Source organism: Drosophila suzukii, unplaced genomic scaffold, assembly GCF_043229965.1.
Source record: "Drosophila suzukii unplaced genomic scaffold, CBGP_Dsuzu_IsoJpt1.0 scf_19, whole genome shotgun sequence".
In the NCBI taxonomy this organism is placed as follows: Eukaryota; Metazoa; Arthropoda; class Insecta; order Diptera; family Drosophilidae; genus Drosophila; species Drosophila suzukii.
The window spans coordinates 240,914-266,046 of record NW_027255906.1 but is presented as its reverse complement, the minus strand read 5'-3'; the positions used below and the strand labels follow the sequence as shown (position 1 = coordinate 266,046).

Sequence of the window (25,133 nt, the reverse complement as noted above, 5' to 3'; positions counted from 1 at the left end):
ACAACGAGATGCGACAGTTTCAGCATAAGCTTTTATTTAAACAAAAATTAAAGTTTTGCTTCCGGCCGAGGTTCGTTGGATACATTTTTAGATACCTAATAGTTAAAAGTAAAAGTGTATTGATGTATAAATGAGATTGTGAACTAAGGCCAAACACTAATAAAATAAAATTTAAAAATAAAAATTATTTTTTATGAAAATCAACGATAACGAATAAAATTAACTAACATCCATTGCCAGGCCTTGTCGGATTTACTGAGAGGCGATTCCAAGTATGAATTTGGAGAGAAACAACAATTTGCGTTTAAAAAGCTGAAGACTACTCTAATTAGCGAATTAATCCTAAAGTTGTATAATCCTAATTTACAAACGGAAATCCACACAGACGCGTCCAAGTACGCTTTTGGTGCAGTCTTATTGCAGAAGGACCCCGTAGACAGTGCCTTCCCATCCAGTCCAATTCATGAGCAGCAAGACATCACCATTCGAGGAAAAATACGATAAGTATGAGCTCCAAGGCATAAAGTTCACAATCGTAACTGACTACCACGTTAAAATGAAGCGAAGCTCGTTGGGCTTTATATTTCCAGGACTTTAACTACAAGATCGAACATAGTTCGGGGACTCAAATGAAACATGCTGATGCCCTGAGTCGATTCTCATGTTTCTTTTTGTCAGACTCTATTACTCATCGCTTAAAGGAAGCCAAGATTAACGATTGGACAAAAGCAGTTCGGAACCTTGTAGAAGAGGATGCATACCAGGACTTCTGTTTACAAAATGACGTTTTCTTAAGGGGGCACTCTATGAAATGGGTTCAAAAATTCGATTTTTTTTTTATTGCTTTAATCGTTAGATATATTATCTGAGAACATAATTGCAAAGTTTCAAAGTCGAATTCCTATTACTTTCGGAGATATAATTTCTAGAATTTGCTCGTGCATAGTCATGCCAGGTGTTCGTTACTAAACTTTGAAGCGCGTTTTCTCAACGTTTTTAGAGTCCGTCTTCACGATAAAAAAAAACCATTGAACCGATTTTCAAAAATGAACACTCATTTTGTAGGATATTGAACAGAGAAGTGCATGAACCACATAATTGCATGAAAAAAAATTTTTTTTCAATAAAAACAACAGAGCAAAAATTCACTTTTTTGTTTTTATATGGTTTTGTTGCTAATTTTAAAAAATTTCAATAGTTTTTGAGGTCCATGCACTTGAGACAAGCCTGCTGATTAATTTGATATATAATTTGTATGTTTCAGACTTCAACTTGAGACGATATCGTGAGGACGGGGAGACAACTTTTTTAAAACCAGCCGTGGGCGATGTTCAATATGTCCGCCATTTTAAATTTTTTTTACAAACAAAACCTTGTTTTCTTAACTTCAGACTTATGTCTAAAGATATTGTAAACGGGAATATCCTGTGTTTTTTGGTTGATTTACAATAAAAAGAAGAAAACTGACAATCTTTTCTGCCGTTTCATAGAGTGCCCCCCTTAAGAGATCCGAATCGTGAGCTAGTCGTAGTACCTTCAACTATGGAAAATGAAATAATTCGGAGAGCGCATAGCCAAGGGCACTCTTCTGCCAGAAAGATACAGGATATAATCGAAATCGTATTTCATTCCCAAGCTCAATGATAAAGTATATCGAATCGTCGAGAGTTGCATCAGATGTATTAACGTAAATGCCAAAGCGTTTAAGAAAGAAGGAATTCTAACTTCAATTGACAAAGGCAATTTACCCTTCATTACATACCATATCGATCACGTCGGGTCCATGGAAATGAAGACCAAGCGATATAATCACATCGTTATCATAGTAGACGCCTTATCAAAATATGTTAATACTGTAAATGATGCTTTTTAATTTAATGATTTTATTTCTTCTTTTTTAATGTTCCGCGTGTTCTCTCTTCTTCTTCAATTACAAGTGGCCTATTTATCTCAACAATCGAGTTCACCATGTAATCGATATCTGTTATCTTATCGATGCTTAATATAAAGTTACATTATAGAAAGTATACACTAAAATACAATGCAAACTATAACATTATGTTCACACTTAATACTATTTAGTATATATTCACATATGTTTACATTAGTATATATTCACATATGTTACAACAATGTAGACGTCAGAGCGCTGACTGAGACAATGCTGATCGAGGTAAAAGACATCGATGAGACCACCGACAAAGCGGACATCTTATGTGCGGTTCAGTCACAGTTCGATGTGGAACTGCCAGAATCCGCGGTTATAAACCTAAGGGTGGCATACGGAGGCACCCAAACCGTCACACTAAGAGTTATGCCCGACATAGGAAGGCGACTCTTGGAGAAGGGCAAAATTAGGCTGGGATGGACCTGGTGTAGAGTCCGCCCAAAGCTAACGCCTAAAAGGTGTTTTAAATGTGGAATTGCAGGGTCCAGGAGGACTGCTCAAAATGCTGCTACTACTGTGGCGCAAAGGAGCACCAAGCCAGAGGCTGCAAAGCAAAGGCCTGCTGCATGCTATGCAAACGCAAGAAGGAGAAAGATTGCGATAACCCAACAATGAGTAGGAAATGCCCGTACTTCAGGAGGGCTATGCAAGGGCTTAGGGGTAAATGAAGTTCCTTCAGATTAACATAAACCATTGCGAGGTTGCCCAATCGTTACTGTAGCAAAATGTCATCGAGAAAAACGTAGACATGGCACTCATAAGCGAGCAATACAGGAATAAAAATTCCGGAGAATGGGTAACAAATAATAGCAAAAAATCGGCAATATGGAGCTGCGGTAATCCAAGGCGACAGATTAGCAAGAAAAAATGCGGAAATTGCTTCGCTAGGGCCCAAGTGAATGGTATAGCTTTCTATAGCTGTTACCTGCCGCCAAGCCATAGCCTTCCCCAGGCAATATCTGCGCTCGAAGGCCGTAAATGCCGGGGACTTTAATGCCTGGGCTACGGAGTTGAGCTCCCCCCGAACCAACGCGAGGGGAAAGGCGCAACTTGAGAGCTTCGCCGCACTTGACCTAGTGCTGCTGAACTCTGGAACAAAACCGACTTTTTCAAGAGCCGGCACCAGTTCTATCATTGACCTCACATTTGTGAACGCTGGATTGGCCTCGGGCTCCACCTACACGGGTAGTGACCATGCAGCAATAATCTGCACGATAAATTCTAGAAGTGGCCCACCACGAGTTCCTAAGACCGTGCCAGGTTACAAAACAGAAACGCTAGACATGGAGATGGTACAGATGTTGTTCGAGGACCTCTCCACAAGCGGCTTAGCTGAAGAAAGGGCAAACCACATCGCAGAATACACCAAAGTAGTTTGTGATGCATCTATGCAGAGAAGGGGGAAACCCCATCAAGAAGAAGACCTGCATACTGGTGGAACCACAGGGCAAGACGCGCATACCAACGCTCAAGAGGAAGTCCCGAATTTGAGGCACTTCAAATATATTTCAGGGAAAAAAGACGAGCCCTGGAAAAAACTATAAAAGAGAGCAAACGCAGGTGCTTTAACAATATATGCGAAGAAATAGACTCCAACCCATGGGGCTTCGCATATAAACTCGTCACAAAACGGCGGCGGGTATTTAATCGGCCATCACCGACATGCCCAGTCAGTCTAAAAAGGATATTGGAAACACTATTCCCAGAGCAAGAGGGTATGGCGCGAACCTCACTGATCGTGAACAGGGCGAGCATAAAGCTCACAAGTGCCGAAGAAGTCCTCCAGGTATTGAAGACAATACTGGACGACAAGGCACCGGGACCAGATGGAATCCCGAATAAAGTTCTCAAAATTGCCATAAAAGCAAATACTAAAGAGTACGTTGACATGTATAATGCATGCCTAACGGAAGGTGTGTTCCCTAGCCGCTGGAAAACACAGCGGCTGGTACTCATACCAAAGGGGGAAAAACCCGCGGAGGAGCCTTCTTTGTATAGGCCACTCTGCATGCTGGACACGGTGGGTAAAATTCTCGAAAGAATAATCCACTCCCGGCTAGAAGGTGCCCTTGTCGAAACAAACGGCCTCTCAGAGATGCAGTATGGTTTTCGGAAGGGACTATCCACCATCGACGCCATCGGTAAACTGTGTGAAATCGCAGATAAAGCCATTGAGGGGAAAAGGTGGTTGTACGGCACTAAGCAGTACTGCATAGCGGCAACGTTGGATGTAAAAACGCTTTCAACTCCGCCAGCTGGCACCACACACTAAATGCACTGAGCAACCTAAATGTACCAGTGTATAAACAGAGAATAATAGCGAGCTACTTTGAAGGCCGCCTGCTCCTGTATGAAACTGTTTTCGGGCAATCGACCCACAGGGTCACCGGGGGAGTTCCCCAAGGATCAGTCCTACGCCCTTTGTTATGGAATGTCATGTACGATGGGATACTTAGGATCACGATGCCCGAAGGGGCACGACTTATTGGTTTCGCGGATGACGTGGCCATAGTGGTTACGGCAAAGAAACTACCAGATGCGGAAAGAATCTGCAACGAAGCGGGGAAACGAGCAAGCGAATGGCTCGACTCCAAGGGACTCGCCTTGGCAGCGCAGAAGACTGAAGCAATCCTGATAAGTAGCAGGCAGAAAGTGGAGGCGGCTACTATCGAAATTGGAGAAGCCACAATTACATCGCGCCCAAGCCTTAAATACTTAGGCGTCATGATCGACCACCGGCTTTCTTTCACAGAACATCTAGTGTACGCTAGTGGCAAGGCAAGTAGGACCGCGGCCTCGATCACTACGGAAAAGGTGCAGAGAACTCACCATTGCTAAGTGACAAGAAAGGTGGGTAAATAATAGCAAAAGACGATGGACGTATAAGCTTATCCCAGAACTGCAGAGATGGCTTCTACTTAACGCAACTGTTGACAAGACATGGATGCTTTAAATACTATCTGAATAGGTTTAAGCATGAACGTTATCCGCACTGCCCACTCTGCGAGTCGGATAATGAAGACGCAGAACATGTGTTTTTTGTCTGTCCGAGATTTGAAAATGAACGAAGAGATCGGAGCATAAGGGTTGGGAGGACGCCAGCCGCTTGTAACCTGGTGGACATTATGCTTGAATCAGAAGTAAATTGGTCTGCGGTATGCAACATGGCCACAATAGTACTCAAAAAAACTGCGCTTCGCAGAAAGACTGCGAAATTCCAATAAGATAGAATCCTAGAGAGCCCTAAGGGCATTAATTGACAGTTATCTATATCTGTTACTTCATACCTATCGTTGTCAAAAACTCTATTTATTTTATATGGACCTCTATATTTAGGACCTCTATGTTACGTCTATATTTCTTATTGCCACAAAATCTCCAACGCTATATTCCAATGGCGCTTTCTGTTTAGCTGCTTTAATAATTTTATTTCTTTTCTGAGACTCTACAATCTTTAAATTTGCTTTATCCCTTATATCTTTTAAATCTATCCTTTTGTTTTTATTTAATTAATCATAAATACTCATATAATTCATCAACTATCGGACCTTTTTGATCTACTCCAAAGAGGATCATGCTCGGTGTTTTTAATGTACTAGAATGGACTGAATTGTTGATTGCGTGTTCAACCTTATTTATAAGTTTATACCAATCCGCTTGATTAATTGGATTAGACAATTTTCCTACAATATTACGTTCCGCTAAAAATTCACTAAACTCTAATGAAGTAAAGCAACTACCTCTATCAGAAATAATTCTGCTATTCGGCCTACTATAAAATTCGAAATATTTACTTAAACTCGCAATTAATTCATGTGTACTTGTAGAATTTACAGGGAATAACTTCACAAACTTTGTAAATGAGTCAATTGCTACTAATAAATGTTTCCTTTTTGAATTTATGCACGGCAAGGGCCCTTAATGATCTATGTGAATCGTATCAAATGGAATCGGCACTTTGGGTATACTGTGTAAAATTCTATTGTTAACTGACTTTGAAACCGATGACTATAGGAAACCGATACTTAGACTTCATATTATTGTAGCAATTCTCTGCAGCTAAATGACCTCGTTTTTCATGGGACAACTTAATTAAATCATCTCGAATACTTGATGGAACATACAAAGTCCTATTCTGGTTCGTGTCTTCGTGATATACAACACCATCTATCAAAACAAAAAGTTTCACTGATCCTTCTGCTAACTCGTCTCGTATTTTACTTATAACTTCATCCCTCATTTGCTCCGTTTGCTATAGATAGTAAATATCATCTGGCATAGCTCCCACCGTGCCAACTAAATTAACCAATTCCACTTCTTTTTGTAATTCCGATAAATTTCCAAATTCCACAAGCCTTGAATTTTCTAAAGCCTTTAACTCTGCTACTTCTAATGACCCTGACGATTCTACTAGTTCTGACTTTTCTGTTTTATTAATTCTGACTTTTCTGACGATTCTAATAATTCTGACGACTTTGGAACTTCACACGGTTATCCCATTACTCTTTCTACCTTATTGCTTAACAATTCCGTTCCCTACTTAAAGCGTCAACATGCGGCATAATTTCGCAAGGCCGGTGCTCAATTTTATAATTGTAGTTTTCTAATTTCAACGACCAACGAGCAATACGGGGATTGATAGACTTTTTGCTTAATGTTTGTACTAAAGAATGACAATCCGTCAAAATTTTAAAGGGCATGTGTTCTAAATATACTCTAAAACGACGAAGAGCATAAATAATCGCAAGTGTCTCGAGCTCGAAACTGTGGTACCTTGATTCGGCTGCCGAAGCCTTTAATGAATAATAAAAGACTGCATTGATGCATTTTGCCATCGTTTTGTCTCTGCAATAAAACTGCTCCAAGACCTCGAGAACTGGCGTCAGTATGTAATTCCGTTTCACGATTAGGGCTAAATATAAAAGTATTGGCGGAGTTGATAAACGATTTCTTAAGTCCTTAAAAACTTTCATTTGTTCTTCATCCGTCGGGAACGGTCCTCCTTTCTTTAATAGTTCAACTAATGGTCGGGCTATACTTGCATAAGACGGAACAAATCTACGAATATATGAGAACATACCTAAATAAGAGAGAAGTTGTTTTGTATTATTCGGAACAGGATAATTTTTTATAACTTCTATATGCGAATCATTAGGCAAAATCCCTTTATTGCTGACACTGTACCCTAAATAATCTAGTACCTTTCTTAAAAATAAGCTCTTCTTAAAATTGATTTCTAAACGAAATTTTGCTAATCGTTCCAGCAATTGTACCAAGATTTCAAAGTGTTCCTCTACTGTTCTTGTATATTGTCCATGTAAACAACAATTTTGCGATTTCTAACCAAGTCCATCAGACTCTTAAAAATAAATCGCTGAAATACTGACGGCCCATTTCGCAATCCAAATGGCATTCGTATATACTCAAACTGTCCTTGTGGCGTTACAAACGACTTAATGGTACCCACTTTTTAAATCAATAACCGAAAAACAATTCTTTCCCTCTAAATACTCAAGACAATCTTCTATTAAAGGCAAAGGGAAATTATCACGAATTGTGCACTTATTAAGGCTTCTGCAATCAACACATTCTCTGATTTCACCGGTTTTTTTTAACTAATACAATTGGGGAGGAAAATGGTGAATTACTCGGACGTATTATGTTATCGTGTAACAACTCTTCAATTATTTTCGAAACTGTATCTCGTTCAAAATATGATAGCCGTCTAGGCTTAAAATGAAAAGGAGTATCACTTATTAGTTTTATACTCATTTTGCAACAGGTTCAGCTAATTTCGTACTTAAAACATTTAAATAACTTTCACAGATCAACTTACAGCATTTTTCTCTATTCCCAAACCCGAATTCGCTACCGATATCTAGATTTGTATTTAACTCTGTTGTAACACCTGCACACAAATAATCCATGTCATTCATCCACTGCTCAATTGGGGTATTCTCGGTATTTAACTGACCTTCCTTTATGTCAATGTTTATCTTATTGTCCATTGTATTATAAAACAGAGATGCACAAGAAGTAGTTAAATCAAATTTATTATTATCAAATACTGACATTTTTCCATAGTTTCTTTGGATAAATTGTAATTGTAAAGCGTCAATAGCGTTTCTGCCAAGAATCATAGCAACAGGTAATTCATCATCGTGAACAACAAAAACTTCAATTTCATTAACTTTCAAATTAAACTTAATATAGCATTTAACTGCTCCGCATAGCAAAATATTTCTTTCATAAACTCCACGTTATTTACTCTCGAATGGGTTGACTAGCGTAACATCTTTTGGCAAATTTGTCTTGCTTACGAAGGACGCCTCGCATATAACCAATAGCGATTGAGTGGTACTCCCAACACTGCACATGCAGTTTCAAACTCTTCAATCCATAATTTGACAGGAATGCCATCTTCTCCCGAAAAGGGCTCCAGTACCGCCATTATATCCGCGATATCACCCCGGGAAAAATTTGCGTCCATTTTTGTACCAACTTGGTTCCGTTCTATGTCGCTTAGCGTTGTTTGAAGTCCCGCTACTCCTCGACAAACATCAGCCAGATCCTCTCGAAACGTGCACTCATCCACTCCAATCTGAGCCACGTGCTGCACAAGAGGTTCTGCATGGGCTATCTTGTCTTGTAAGTCGGTGTCACCTCCCGCAGCTTGATCTTCAGACACTTGTCTGGTGCCGCGAAACCATGCTGCCGCCAACAGCCTGATCTTGCAACACAATGTTGTTTGCAGCTGCCTGACCATGTTCGTCATCCGGGCCAGCCTCATGCTTATCGCTCATTTTAAACAAAGTGTTTGCCACTATGGTGTATGGAAGCCCCGACGTCAAAATGCAGTTCGTTGGCTCTCAATATATCAGAATACAACATGGGTACTATATGTGAAAGCTATGGGCAATCACCCCACACCTGAACTGTAAATAGTGCTTTTTAATTTAATGATTTTATTTCTTCTCTTCTAATGTTCCGCGTGTTCTCTCTTCTTCTTCAATTACAAGTGGCCTATTTATCTCGACAATCGAGTTCACCATGTAATCGATATCTGTTATCTTATCGATGCCTAATATAAAGTTACATTATAGAAAGTACACTAAAATACAATGCAAAATATAACATTATATTCACACTTAATACTATTTAGTATATATTCACATATGTTTACAATAGTATACATTCACATATGTTTTCAACAGAAAGTACACACTAAAATACAATGCATAACATTATGTAAAACTTAATACTATTTAGTATATATTCACATATGTTTACAATACCCAACTGGAAGCACTGGTGTAGACGAAGTTCTAAACTGTCTAAATAACCAAGCCGTACATTTTGAAAATCCTTACCGCACAGTGCACGATAGAGGCACTGCTTTCACATCTCTCGCACTCAAGGAATACTGCGGGTCACACAACATACGGCATCTGCTTATAGCGACAGGTGTTAAGCGGGAGTTTTTAGGTCTTTACAAGATTGTTGCAGTTAAGGATCATGGGCGTTACGAAGTAGAACATATAAGCGACTCAGAGCGTCCATTTAAAATGGCGAATGAACAGTCAGGAGGGCCGAATGCAGGATTTTAATCTGCCGGGCTTATTACGCGGCACACTCGCAGCGGGTTAACTTAACTCTTAATCAGCTCGCGATCTAAAATCATCAATAAAGTACTCGATTCATTTAAGGCCGCCGATATCTGCACGAGTGAGCGGCGAGTCGTCGTTTAGCGTTCGTGAAGAACACAATACAATTTATGTGAGAAAAATAACTCTATAAAACCCAATAAAACATTGCTAATATATAAATTCCTTCATAATAATTAACTGTGCGACGTATAATTTTTTACAATTTTTGTTAGGATCTAAGTTGGTGAGAATCAAAACATTTACCATGTTTTATATCATTACAAAAGTCTCTTCTCGGACAACTTTAAAATTGTTTCAGTCCCTGCATTAAACGATAAATACATACACCTTTGATCTACGAGTGAATTATTTTAAAATTACGCTTACCTAGATATGAGTACATAGAAACTTCCAAGCGAAATCAATGACATCCCTACATGGAAGGCCACAATTGAAGCTCCATATTTCTTAAACGCTTTCTTGAGCCGTTCTCTTTTATTCAGTTTTACAAATGATTCTTTGGAAATCCAGTTCGATTGGGCAGATTTAGTTGTAGGAGAGTTCGGAGGCGTTGATTGCGTGCTATAAGATCGCCGCTTGGTGAAACCTGCGAAGAAGTTTAAAGTTTTTGTAGGTAAGTGTGAGTTTTACAAAAGGAGTTGAACAATACAGAATGGCCTGCTGTTACCAGATACGAGGCGAATTGGCGCGGCAAGGCCAAGAGAGTTTGGTAACCGAGATTGAGAGTTTGGAGGGCAATAGATGGAGAATAAGAAAATATAGAATGAGAGTATGGAGAAAGAGAGTTTGGAGAGCGAGAGATTGGAGAACAAAGCGCATTGGACTTTGGACTCTGCCGTGAACTTTGGACCAGGAGAGTAAGTGCCACAGCTCAGCATAGGAAAGCCCGCGCGACAGTTACCCTACCGGTACCATCCAATACACCACCGTCCAAACCTCCCCACGCTAACCTATTTCATTTGGACATCGGCCGGTAGTTGGCCGTTCATTGTCCCACATAAGATTTCTACAAGAAATGCAACATCAGCACAAGACCCACTCAGGAAGCCCAAAAAAAAAACTTTGTTAGCATTTACACACCCATACATACAGTGGTCGGCATATGTATTTTGACAAAATAAAAGTTAAGTATACTCATAACTTGAATTTACTTCTTGTAAACTATAGGCATCAATGGAAAGGTAATTTCAATGCCGTTTGAATGATACAATACATTTCTTAACCCATTCAGTATTTATTGAAAAGGACGAATTTGTGTAAATCAACTTTTAAATTTTTTTTTCAAACTTTTTTCCTCGACTTGAAAACTTAAACTTTTTGATGCAAAAAGTTTCTTCAAACAAAAATAATAGTAACTGCAAAAAGAATTTTTCAAAAATCATTTTTCTTATATTTTTTATGAATTTTTGAAAATGCTTAAAAACAGGCATTTGAGCCATATTTTTCTCTTTTTCATACAAATTTTTTCCGACATTGTCACCTTCAAAAAATCATAAAAAATATAAGAAAAATGATTTTTGAAAAATTCTTTTTGCAGTTACTATTATTTTTGTTTGAAGAAACTTTTTGCATCAAAAAGTTTAAGTTTTCAAGTCGAGGAAAAAAGTTTGAAAAAAAAATTTAAAAGTTGATTTACACAAATTTGTCCTTATCAATAAGTACTGAATGGGTAAAGAAATGTATTGTATCATTCAAACGGCATTGAAATTACCTTTCCATTGATGCCTATAGTTTACAAGAAGTAAATTCAAGTTATGAGTATACTTAACTTTTATTTTGTCAAAATACATATGCCGACCAGTGTACATGGTGATTGTAAACACATAGAATTCTTTGGCGGAGTTTTGATTGCACTATGTTGAATTTGACCAGTTTCCGTGGCCAAAACTCATTTTTCGCGAGTATGCAAATTTCTAATCTAATCTTTATAATCTAAAATGTTAACTTAACAGTTTAGTGTTAAAATAGCAGCTGTTTAAGTCAGTTCTTGCAAGCGAACAACACGTGCTGTCTTAAAGGTTAACTTTGCGGTGCAATTTCAAATTGGCATATCTATGACAAAAAATCATTAAATAATAAAATTCAAAATGAATATTAATTCTTCAGGTTAGTACTATGTGTTGATACTAATATGTTGCGTGTTTCGTTCGTCTTTTTCTAACAATTTGTATATTTAGCAAGTGATGTCCCCTTGTCACTTTTGGAAAGAAAGTTGAACTTTCCCAAGAGTTTAAAAACCAATTTCAAATTATTTCAGTGAGTGTCTATATACATGTTGTACAGTTGTCAATTCTGAATTCAGAACTAGTAAGCACATTGTGCGTTTTTTGCGCCTTTTTGCGCTATTTGATTTATTAGGAAGCAACATCGTAATCAGGCGGATCCAAAAACATAAGAGACTTGCTTTGCCAGTAGAAGTCATCCAGCTGTTGGCTTGTGAAGTTCTGCAGATGAGTCTGCAAATGATATCAACGCAAGGGAAGACGACAATACATATTTTTTTATAATAATAATGAAATTGATGACATTGATGAAGTTGAAAATGAATACATAAAATGATACAACAAAATAAAATGTTTTCTTATTAAATAACTTCTATATTTATTATGCGATCTGGATCAAATTTGCAGGACACAATTGAAATAGGACATTCATAATGTGTTCCAAAATTGGGGTCTCTAACTTTATAATTGCTTTAAATTTTCGTTTTTTCCGTTTTCTGTGGGCGGAGGGTGCGTTGACATACCCACTTTTCTAAAATACCTTCCTAAAGTCATAACCATCATTATAAGAGAACCCTACAGTGAAAAATCTTGTAAATTTCAAAAATTTTAATTTTGGTCATGGAAACGGGTCAAATTCAACATAGTGGATTGGAATCTCGAGCCACAATAAAGAACATTCCGTTTGGAACAAGCTAATCGAACACAACGAATATTAAATTGAAGTCTTAATTTAAAAAACTACTTGACCACCATCAGAGCGATATTATAACAGGCGAAGCCGGACCCCTCAGCTGGAAAGAAAAAAGAACCCAGATGACTGAGGAAGAATCGAAATGAAAAAAAAACAATCTGTTTGGAACAGTTAGTTAAAAAAAGAATAATGATGTAATGGAAGTGAGGTGTGTGGTGTATAAACAAAAAGAAAAGGTGCATATAATAACGACAAAATTGATAAAAGTATAAAATGAAGTACAAACAAGAAAGGAAGTTAGCTTCGGCAAGCCGATGTTTGTATAACCTTGCAGCTATATTTATTAAATTTAATTCGAAATTCTTAAAAATACAAAAAATTATATTACCAATAGTATAAGAAAATATGTCAAACAAGAAAGGAAGTTGAATTCGGCAATCCGAAGTTTGTATACCCTTGCAGTTATAATTATTAAATTTAATTCAAAATTCTTAAAAATACAATAAATTGTATTTCCAATAGTATAAAATAATATGTCAAAAAACACCGAAGCTATAATGTGATTCATAGTATTTTCCCACCAAAATTAAATTCGAAATTCAGATCTAATTAAAAAATTTTATTTCCAAGCGTAGGAGGTTATATGTTAAGAAACATATAATTAAAAAAAAATGTTTTTCCAATTATTTTTCTTTTAACAACCGGACGGATTTTGCAAAAAAAAAATTTCACATTTTTGATTTGCCTGAAACTTTTCTTACGTATACTTTTCGGAAAATAAGTAAACACGTCTATCAGGATTTGGCCGAAAAAAAAAATATTTTTTTAAGTTCGAATTTTTTAAAGTTTTTAAAAAAAGCTAGTTTTTAAAAAGTAGCCCCTGTTTGCAAGTCTATATCTCCATCTGTAGTTATCCGATTGATTTCATGTCTTTTGCATAAATTCCTGTGAAACCACTACTTTTAAAATACATTTTTTTTAAACACACAAAATTTTTAATTTCTTAAAAAAAAAAAAATTTTAATTAAAAAAAAAATGTTTAACTATTGCCCCACAAAAAAAATATATTTCTTTTAATTATAAAATATGCCTCCATTCGTCACCTACAATCAATTTTTTTTATAGGTTGGAGTCCTTTTTTGTTTTTAAGATATCGAATTTAATGTAATAAGCCCTCTGATATTTTCAGCAGCCATCTCGCTTGATCTTTCAGGTGATGCGTTAGATTTGCAAAATTTTTTTGTTTTTGTATTGCGCGCCAGCTCAAATCTAACGCATCACCTGAAAGATTTTGGTTTAGAGGCTGGGTGGCTCTTTTTCCCCACATCTCACGGCAAAGGTGCGTGTGATGGCTTACAGTTAAAAGGTTAGCCGCCAGAGCTAGTCTGCAAAGAGTAACTAACCCAATACAAACGCCATGGGAGTTATTCGAATGGGCATTCAAGTCTCTACACTAAATTCGATATCTTGAAAATTAAAAATGGCTCCAACCTATAAAAAAACGTTTGTAGGTGACAAATGGAGGCTTATTTTAAAATTAAAACAAACAAATTTTTTTGTGGGGGCAATAGTTAAAAAAAAGTTTTTTAAATTAAAATTTGTTTTCATTTTTAATAAATTAAACATTTTGTGTGTTTAAAAAAATGTATTTAAAAAGTAGAGGTTTCAGAGGATTTTATGCAAAAGACATGAAATCAATCGAATAACTACAGATGGAGATATAGACTTGCAAACGGACTGACAGACTGCGTTGCAAACTTCTGGCTAATATCATAATACCCTCTGCAAGGGTATAAAAAAAGAAGTAGCAGGAATAAATGAATTGAATTAAATAAACTAATGTAGTGGCTGTGAATTTCGTTGCAAGGCATCCCGGCAGCGGTAACATTCATCGAACAATATAGTTCGACGGAGCGTGATGTTCGGAGGTTCGATGTTGGAAGCGAACGTCGGACATGCAACTTGGGAAAAGAAACCCACGTCGCCGGTTGGATACCTGCCTGTGTCAATAAATGAAAAGAAATAAAAACAAAAAGAAGATAACTAATTGCAAGTCACTGTCCGCTCGTGGCTGGAATAAATGCTTCGCGCAAGAATTTTAAATAGCTTCAGCACCATGCAAAGGGAAAAAAGAACAAAGGCGTAGAAAGTGTAGAATCAAACAACCAATTATTTTTAATTAATTGTTGCCATCAGAAACCACTGCATCGCGCAAGTGTAACTGACGGGCAATATTGCAGAAAACATTATTACAAAACAAGAAAGGAAGTTAACTTCGGCAAGCTTGTATACCCTTGCAGTTATATTTATTAAATTTAAAAATACAAAAAATTATATTCTTAATAGTATATATGTCAAAAAACATCGAAGCTATAATTTGTTTCATATTATTTTCCCACCAATTTTCCGATCGTTCCTATGGCAGCTATATGATACAGTCGTCCGATTTTGATAAAATTTAATTCGAAATTCAAAACAAATTAAAAAATGTTATTTCCAAGCTTAGGAGGTTATATGGTAAAAAAAACACCAAAAATATAATTTTTAAAAATTTTTTTTCCGATTATTCCTATTATTCCGATCCGTCTGGTTCTACCTGCAAGAGATATAAGACTTTTGGGAAAATTTCAGCCCGATAGCTTTAAAACTGAGAGACTAGTTTGCGTAGAAACGGACGGACAGACGGACATTTCAATTCCTGGTTTGATGGATTATTGGGAATGGACACATTAATTAAGTTAGGTGCAAGCTTAGATTTAGAAAATCTTTTATTAAAAACATACAAATGACATACATTTCCTGCAGGAAGCAAATAAAACAATTATAAACTTACCAATCTCGATAAATATTTGTTCATTTTTAATACAAAATACACAAGTGCAAGAAGGGTTAGAGATAACTGGTGGAATTTATTATGCAAGATAGGGACCAGCCGATTTGGAGGTAGGTAATTTCACAGAAGAAGAAAAGAAAATATACCTGGAAAAACCCTTGGCGGTCACTGCATATGATTCTAAAGACAATGTAGAAATCGAAATGCTTGAACCATTTTAACAGGAGTATGTAGAGAAAAAAAATAAACCCAATAAATAAACATATATATATAAATAATATATATATAAATATATATATATATATAAAATATATAATATATATATAAATATATATATATATTAAAAGCCATACAAATATGGATTTAAACAAAGAGAGGGAATGCAAACACAAATACAGAAGTTATTAGAAGGGGAAGTAATTAGGCACAGTCAATCACCTTGGATTGTGATGAAGACAGTAAAGGATAAGATCGGCAAAGTATTGTATAAACTGGGAAAGGCCATGTACTTCTTAGATTTGGCTACCAGATTGAGATGAAAAAACAGGACATACCGAAAACGGCATTTACAACAGATAACGGGCACTTTGAATATGTAAGGACGCCATTTCAATTGAATTGCTCCGGCTACATTTCAAAGTGTGATTAATAACCTGATGGGAAAGTAAGTCATTGCAAAGCCACATGCAAGACTTGAGGACAGTTTTTAAAGCTTAAGTGGAGCTTACTATTTGCTCTACTTCAAACAGATAAATCAGAAATTTTGAAGAAGGAAGTAGAGTATTTGGGGCATGCAAGAAGATTGCATGTCGTTTCTAGGACTCATTGGGTATTACAGAATGTTTATAAAATATTTCGATAAATTAACAAAACCGTTAACTAAGAGACTAAAAGGGAAACAACAAATAATCGTAGATGAGTAGTACACAAAAACCTTTGAATAATGCAAAACGTTGTTATACAATGACCCACTTTTAAGATATCCCGATTTCACAAAGCCCTTTTTTTAACGACAAATGCTAGCATTTTTGATATTGGTGCGGTGTTATAACAAGGACCAATGGGAAGAGATCGCCCAATTGCATTTGCGAGCCTAACATTAAATGAGGACGAAGTCAATTATTCCACTGTAGAAAAAGAAATACTTGCCACAGTTTGGGGTATAAAGCATTTCAGGTCATACTTGTTTGGTCACAACGGTACAATAGTCACAGATCATCGGCCACTAACTTGGCTCGTGGGATTTAAAGAACGCAATTCAAAGTTTGTGAGGTGGAAGCTGCCACTATTGGAGTATGAGTACGAGGCGACCTACAAAAAAGGGTCACAAAACGTCGTGGCAGTCGCCTTGAGCAGAATTGAACTGCAAGTTTACAATCTCTTACACTTACACTTATGCGAATGCAGGCCATACAAATGAACTGGAATTAAGTAGCATTCATTTGGTAGAGAAGCCACTGAACACCAGACAGAACACTGGTAACACCTTTTAGGAATAATATAAGAGGAGTTCAAAATAGAACAAATTACAACAATTCTGAAGGAAGTGCTAAACGCGTACAGGATGTGTGCCATATACACATGAGTTGAGATTTTTAAGAAGGTAGAAAAAACGTTTCAGAGTTATTTTAGCAAGAGCAAGCTGCTTAAAGCAGTAAGATGACTAGGGAAATAAATGAAACGTTTTGGAAAATGAGACGTGACATTTATTTCCCATTCATGACAAACCGAATAACTCAGGACGTTAATGCGTGTGAAATTTGCCAGACGTTAAAATATGATCGGCAACCACAAAAGTTAGTATTCCAGAATACAGAAACCCCGTGCAAGCCACTTGACAGACAGATTTATACACAATCAACAAAAATTATGTCATAACAATCATAGATACGTTTCCTTCATAAGTCAGTACGGTGTTCCCAAGAGGTTCATATGCTACCAAGGCGCAGGTTATGCCTAGGCATCATTCAGCGATTTCTGTAGCCAACGGAATGGAATTGCATGTGACATTTCAACAATTGTCCAGCAATTCACCGGTTGAAAGACTATATTCAACGCTGATAGAACAATTCTGAAAACAAGGATGGACTTAAATCTATAAAATGAGCATGAGGAAATTTTGGATGAAGTATTCCTAACTTATAATAACTCAATACACTCCAGTATGAAATTAAAGCCATTCGAATTGTTGTCGGGTAGGACACACGTTTTCGAACGAGAGATCAATTTTGATACTGATCATGAGTACTTGAGGAAGCTAAATGCTTATCAGGAAAAAATTTATAAGGTTAAAGAAAAGTTAGAAAAACTAAAACAGGATAGGACTGTAAAACTTAATGAGGAAAAAGAAGAACCCTTAGAGTTGGAAAAGGAAGATGAAGCCCATAGCAAGGAGAATAGAAAAAATATGCTTACGCCTAGATTTACGGAGCTCACAGTACACGAAGATTTAGCCCAATTGTCACTAAAAGAAACCAAAAAATACACAAATCAAAAATAAAAAAGCACAAAAACAGAATAAATAGTAATTCGTTCACGGTTACAGATGCATATTGGTCCAGGGACAGACAACAGATGTGCGAAGATTAAAACAGAAAGAAGCGATCGTAAAGATGGATCTTGGAGAAGCGAGAGTAATGGTGGGAGCAAAGACGTTCGACCATGTTATAAACATTAAGAATTATGAAGGTAAAATTGAACAAATAGAAAGGGCGTTGTTAGACATAGAAAACGTTATAAAAAAACAAGGAAGAACGCTATAGTCGAGTACCTCGACTATCACAGAACACTTTACTCAGCTGAAGGGACCAAAGAGAAATGGAGATATGCAAGCAGCAAAGCGAGATTAAAATGCGCCACCTACCGGCGGTAGACAGATTTAAGCGTTATGGGCGTTAGAGTGGGCGTGCCAAATTTTTTTTTGGATCAATCGATAGGTATTGACGAGACCAATACATTTAAGTAAACATTTTGTATCTACCATGAAAATTGTGGGCGTCACTGGTTTGGGCGGTTTGTGGACGTTAAAGTGGGCGTGGCAAACTTTTTTTTGGGTCAATCGATAGGTATTGATGAGAACAATACATTGTTACAATACAATACACAGTTTTGGTCGGTTTGTGGGCGTTAGAGTGGGCGTGACACTCTGCTGAAACAAACTTGCGCTGCGTAAGAAGCTCAGGAATCTCCACAACAAATCTAAATAGCCTAGCTCTAGTTTATCTAGTTTCCGAGATCTCAGCGTTCATCCGGCCAGACGGACATGGCTAGATCGACTCGGCTAGTGATCCTGATCAAGAATATAAGATAACTAACTCAGCCGGGCGACGGCATTAACCAATCGCCCAAAAGTCCGCTCCGGCCAAACTGCTGGCACATCGTCTGGCCGGAAGCTCATGCATAGCCGGCAAGAACTGCCCATTGGAGTGGCCGCTATGAAGTTCAATTATGTTAGCTTTAAGATTCAGTTCAGAACACAAGTTCATTCTGAAATAACTCCGGCAACCGCCGTATATCTTCTTATTACTTAAACACTGACTGAGTCTCTAGGCCAGCAGCGAACGGAGGGCAGTTACCCTTCCAGCGTAATCATCATAACTCTTCAGTGAGGACTGCAGCGAGGGACTCTTCTGCAGCTACCCACATACTAAATCTAATTTATATATACTTTATGGGGTCGAAAACGCTTCCTTTTGCCTGTTACATTTCTTACGACGAATCTAGTATACCCTTTTACTCTACGAGTAACGGGTATAAATATATAAGGTTAAGGAAACACTACAGACACGTAGACCAAGGACTAGGGACAAAAGACGAATTTTTAATGGGTTAGGTAAAGAAAGTATCTGGAAACATGAATGCTTATGATGAATAGGAAATGGAAAATAGAAATAGAAATAGAAAAGAACTAAGAAATGAGACAAGGCTTATAACAATGGAAGCAGATAAACAAAGAAGCTTTTATCGAGAAACCGTAAGTAGATTCACAAAAATATCTAAACACATTTATAAGAAACAAGATTTAATAAATTTGTTTAAAAAAAATTACAAAAACAACGTATATAAGGAATTAACGCAAGATCACAATGAAAATACATATGCTCCAGCACTTAAACAGTGTTAGTTACAGTATTGATTTGTTAGCAGTACACTTGAAGAATATTGCGGAGAACATATTGCTAGCGAAACTTCGAATTGTGCCTAAATTTATTTTAGCATAGGCAGAACTAAATAGGATTATAGAGTTCGTCGAGAATCAAGGGCTCAAAATTGTTTCAAATGAACAAGCGTATGAGTTAATAAATATACATTTCCAAATAAATGAAACAGACATAATAGAGTAAGAGCTCCAATTTTTGAGCCAACTGTTTATCACTTATATCATGTTATACCAATTCCACTTAAGGGAACACACTTTTTAGTAATACCAAATTACGTAGCAATTAATGAGTATTGTAAACATATGTGAATATATACTAAATAGTATTAAGTGTGACATAATGTTATGTGTACTTTCTGTTGTAAACATATGTAAATATATACTATTGTAAACATATGTGAATATATACTAAATAGTATTAAGTGTGAACATAATGTTATATTTTGCATTGTATTTTAGTGTGTACTTTCTATAATGTAACATTATATTAAAAATCGATAAGATAACAGATATCGGTTACATGGTGAACTCGATTGTCGAGATAAATAGGCCACTTGTAATTGAAGAAGAAGAGAGAACACGCGGAACATTAGAAGAGAAGAAATAAAATCATTAAATTAAGAAGCACCATTTACAATTCAGGTGTGGGGTGATTGGCCATAGCTTTCACATATAGTACCCATGTTGTATTCTGATATATTGAAGCAATCAAAGGAAAAGGTTTTACAGCTATTGAGAGCCAGCGAAGTGCATTTTGGCGTTGGGGCTTCCATACACCAATTGGGCATTGCGGCAAACACTTTGTTTAAAATGAGCGATAAGCATGAGGCTGGCCCGGATGACGAACATGGTCAGGCAGCTGCAAACAACATTGTGTTGCAAGATCAGGCTGTTGGCGGCAGCATGGTTTCGCGGCACCAGACAAGTGTCTGAAGATCAAGCTGCGGGAGGTGACACCGACTTACAAGACAAGATAGCCCATGCAGAACCTCCTGTGCAGCACGTGGCTCAAATTGGACTGGATGAGCGCACGTTTCGAGAGGATCTGGCTGATGTTTATCCAGGAGTAGCGGGACTTCAAACAACGCTAAGCGACATAGAACGGAACCAAGTTGGTATAAAAATGGACGCAAAATTTTCACGGGGTGATATCGCGGATATAATGGCGGTACTGGAGCTCTTTTCGGGAGAGGATGACATTCCTGTCAAATTATGGATTGTAGAGTTTGAAAATGCATGTGCAGTGTTGGGAGTACCACTCCGTCGAAGCGTCCGGTAGCCCGGTTAGCTTTGTAAGCAAGACAAATTTGCCAAAAGATGTTACGCTAGCCAACCCATTCGAGAGTAAATAAAGTGGAATTTATGGAAGAAATATTTTGCTATGCGGAGCAGTTAAATGCTATATTAAGTTTAATTTGAAAGTTAATGAAATTGAAGTTTTTGTTGTTCACGATGATGAATTACCTGTTGCTATGATTCTTGGCAGAATCGCTATTGACGCTTTACAATTACAATTAATCCACAGGAACTATGGAAAAATGTCACTTTTTGAGAATAATAAATTTGATTTAACTACTTCTTGTGCATCTCTGTTTTATAATACAATGGACAATAAGATAAACATTGACATAAAGGAAGGTCAATTAAATACCGAGAATACCCAAATTGAGCAGTGGATGAATGACATGGATTATTTGTGTGCAGGTGTTACAACAGAGTTGAATACAATTCTAGATATCGGTAGCGAATTCGGGTTTGGGAATGGAGAAAAATTATGCAAGTTGATCTGTGAAAGTTATTTAAATGTTTTAAGTACGAAATTAGCTGAACCTGTTTGCAAAATGAGTATAAAACTAATAAGTGATACTCCTTTGCATTTTAAGCCTAGACGGCTATCATATTTTGAACGAGATAAGGTTTCGAAAATAATTGAAGAGTTGCTACACGATAACATAATACGTCCGAGTAATTCACCATTTTCCTCCCCAATTGTATTAGTTAAAAAAAACCGGTGAAATAAGAGAATGTGTTGATTGCAGAAGCCTTAATAAGTGCACAATTCGTGATAATTTCCCTTTGCCTTTAATAGAAGATTGTCTTGAGTATTTAGAGGGAAAGAATTGCTTTTCGGTTATTGATTTAAAAAGTGGGTACCGTCAAGTCGTTTGTAACGCCACAAGGACAGTTTGAGTATATACGAATGCCATTTGGATTGCAAAATGGGCCGTCAGTATTTCAGCGATTTATTTCTAACAGTCTGATGGACTTGGTTAGAAATCTCAAAATTGTTGTTCACATGGACAATATAGTAGTAGCTACAAGAACAGTAGAGGAAAACTTTGAAATCTTGGTACAATTGCTGGAACGATTAGCAAAATTTCGTTTAGAAATCAATTTTAAGAAGAGCTTATTTTTAAGAAAGGTACTAGATTATTTAGGGTACAGTGTCAGCAATAATGGGATTTTGTCTAATGATTCGCATATAGAAGTTATATAAAATTATCCTGTTTCGAATAATACAAAACAACTTCACTCTTGTTTAGGTATGTTCTCATATTTTCGTAGATTTGTTCCGACTTATGCAAGTATAGCCCGACCATTAGTGGAACTATTAAAGAAAGGAGGACCGTTCCCGACGGATGAAGAACAAATGAAAGTTTTTAAGGACTTAAGAAATCGTTTATCAACTCCACCAATACTTTTAATATTTAACCCTAGGTTTCTTTTCTAAAAAAATAAAGATTGAGCATTGCAAAAAACCCACAGCTTAACAAAATGAAAGGCTTAGGAATCAAAACAGTTTTAAGGCGCACTAATACCCCATTTGAAATAAATATATGTGTTTGTGCCTTACCGAAGTAAATACTTCTGGGTCACACCGCGGGACAAGTGGGTATTGAGCACTGACACGGGGACGCTTTGCTGGCAGGACGATCTCGTCGCGGCAACAGTAACGATGGTTACGCGATGCCAGACCACAGACGATGCTGAAGCTGCGCTGAGGTTGAGCTAACGTGGTAAGCTGCTAGTTGAGATAGTATAGGATTACGAGCTCTATTCCAGGACGTGGAAAGTTAAACCGTGGATTTATAAGTTGCGTTGATAACTGATTTATTCTTCATTTGATGCATGCTTATATACTACTTTGAATACGGAAGTTTAGTGCAATGATTAATGAAATAAGCTATATTCTAAAGTAGGTCAGGGAATTTTGATTATGGTAGCAGCTTGCGTAGTTGGCACGGCTGACACTGCTAAAAATGCTGACCGCATTGGCGTGTCAATGAGCCGTCGAGTCGGTGAGACGGTGAGGTTGTGAGACATATAATATGCTGATCAGCAATTCTCTTCTGCAGTGGGTGCTACTGAGCGCCTGGTACTGTTCCCAACTTGGCTACTGCTTGATTTGTTGGGTGCTGGTCACCCTTGGGTACGAAAATTCTCCCCCCATTGATTGGTACCCTCAATTAAGGCGTGATGTCGGTCAGCCCTTGACCGAATTGTATAAGAAGCACCTAACAAATCTTTGACCGAGGAGGATCTTTCCTTCAACTGCGGCGGTTCATGGTTGTGATTCAGGTCCTTCACATCTTCTTTATGCTGCTTAACACTCCCCTTTGCGATAAAATTGACGTTACCGTGGGGACTGAAATTGTGCTCTCGTAGAACTTGATCATTTGGCACGTCTATGGTATGTGGACATTCTGCAATAAAACTAAGATATTTCTTGGATAGGGTTGGACATGTTGAACCAAAGTCAGCCTTCTTGTAGGTTTTAAATTGATGAAAAGTCGGTTCTATATTCATCGGATTTTTAGCTTTTGTTGGCTCATAAGCAGCGTTCGGTCCTGCAAAATCACCTCTGCCTTCTACCAGAATAGGGTTGATTTCCGTATCAGATGAGGTTTCTTTATTGAGATAACCTGTGATTACATAACCAAGCCTAGTGCCTTGTGCCAAAGGTTTATTAGGTCCTAGTTCAAGAAGTTCACCGGTTATTACACGAGAATACACCTCCGACCCTAAGGTTAGGTCAATGGGTCCAGGTTGCCGAAAGTCAGGATCTGCTAATGGCAGTCCCCCGGGAATATTAAGATCGTTATCAATCGATACTGACGGTTGGTCTGGAATGACTGTGGGAATAATATATACCTCTATTAGTCTTTCAAACCCTGATGTAACTGATGAGAGCTTTAGTGTTGATCTAATTGCTGTTGATATCTTTCCTCCGATTCCAGATATTTCAATCGGTGACATTTCCTTAAGAGATAGCAGATCTGCCATTCTCCTTGAGATAAGATTCACCTGTGATCCACCATCTATTACAGCGCGACATGTTTTTAATTGACCGTTTGGCCCTTGTAATGAGACCTTGGCGGTCGCGAGCAGAGTATATCCTCCTACGTCGTCGTAGCCTGCAATGGTTACTGCGCCGGCCACTGGATTGCTAGTCGGTCCTTGGTGTAACAGTGAATGATGCCGTTGCTGGCAGACTCGACAAGTGGTCGGTGATCCACAGTTTTCAACCTTATGAGCTGTAGACAAACAATTTGTGCATGCTCCTACTTGAATAATGGCTTGGCGCCGTGCTTTGGGGTCCATTTGCTGGACCCGGCTACATGCTCTAAGATTATGTTGTCCTAGGTGACAAATCTTACAGCTCTCTTCGTTGTGAACTGACTGATGGCGGAGTGTTGCTGTAGGTTGAGCGCTTATCGTCTCCAGCATGCAAGCGCGCCGCTCAATAAACGTCAGTACACTCCATAACGTTGGAATTTCCGTTGGTGCATCCGCTGAATTTTCTAGAGCAGTTAGAGACTGCTGGTCTAGTTTTCTTCTGATAAGAAAACACAGGATTGGATCCCAGGATTTTGTGCTGATATCGAGGTTTTGAAGAGTACTCATTGAGTTTTTTATAGTGTCATGTAATGCCCTTAGTTGGCGCGAGGAACCGTCTATGGGCTTATGGTCAATAATTTTTGCTATGGCGGCGAATACTAGTATTTTGCCGTTCTGGTACCTGGCCTTCAACCGCAACCAGGTGTCGTCATAGCCACCCTGTGAGAAGGCTGTGTCTGTCAAGACGTTCCTCGCTTCACCACGAAGCGAACTCTGTAGAATATGTAGTTTTTAACTGGCCGAATATGGTTTGTTATGTACCAATTCCACAAAGAGATCATGGAACCGTGGCCAGTCTAGATACTCGCCGTTGAACTCCGGAATGCTAATTGGCGGAAGTGCCAAGTTTAGGCTCATTGGCGCGTCGTTTTCTCGTAGCAGGCTCATTTCGTATTCCTCGTATAATGTGTGGAATTGGGCTAGCTCTGCTTCTGCCAGAGCTGCGGCCCCAGGTGTGCTATCCAATTCGTCGTGGGCTTGCCTCAGTAACGCCCAATGGAGATCCAGGTGCCTTTGTAAGGCTGGGGTGACAGTTGGGGCGTTCGAGGCTAATGTTAATGATGACTCCAATTCGTTGCATCTTCTCTGCAACTGTAAAATCACCGTGTCAATTGCGGAATCTCCTTTGACTTGATCTTTTGTTGTGAGCTTGATGTTGGCCGAAGTTCGTCTGGGGGCCTTCGGAAGCCCGCTTCCAGTCGGCTTGTTGTC

General features: G+C 37.9%; 1 protein-coding gene across 5 annotated transcripts in view; it reads right to left on the bottom strand.

Moving 5' to 3' along the window:
- The window catches only part of LOC139354746 (uncharacterized), a 125,163-nt gene that overhangs the window by 32,759 nt on the left and 67,271 nt on the right, over positions 1-25,133 (bottom strand). For 2 of the 5 annotated variants that reach the window (XR_011605599.1, XM_070998987.1), the window contains exon 3: positions 9,982-10,201. Coding sequence is in view for 2 of the 5 variants with exons in the window: in XM_070998987.1 (XP_070855088.1) it covers positions 9,982-10,201 (220 nt within the window). In the remaining 3 variants the exon portion in view is untranslated. Of the gene's footprint in view, positions 1-7,985; positions 9,917-9,981; positions 10,202-17,779; positions 17,829-25,133 lie in introns of those variants that run through there. The other 3 variants (XR_011605602.1, XM_070998988.1, XR_011605603.1) reach the window with 3 other exon arrangements.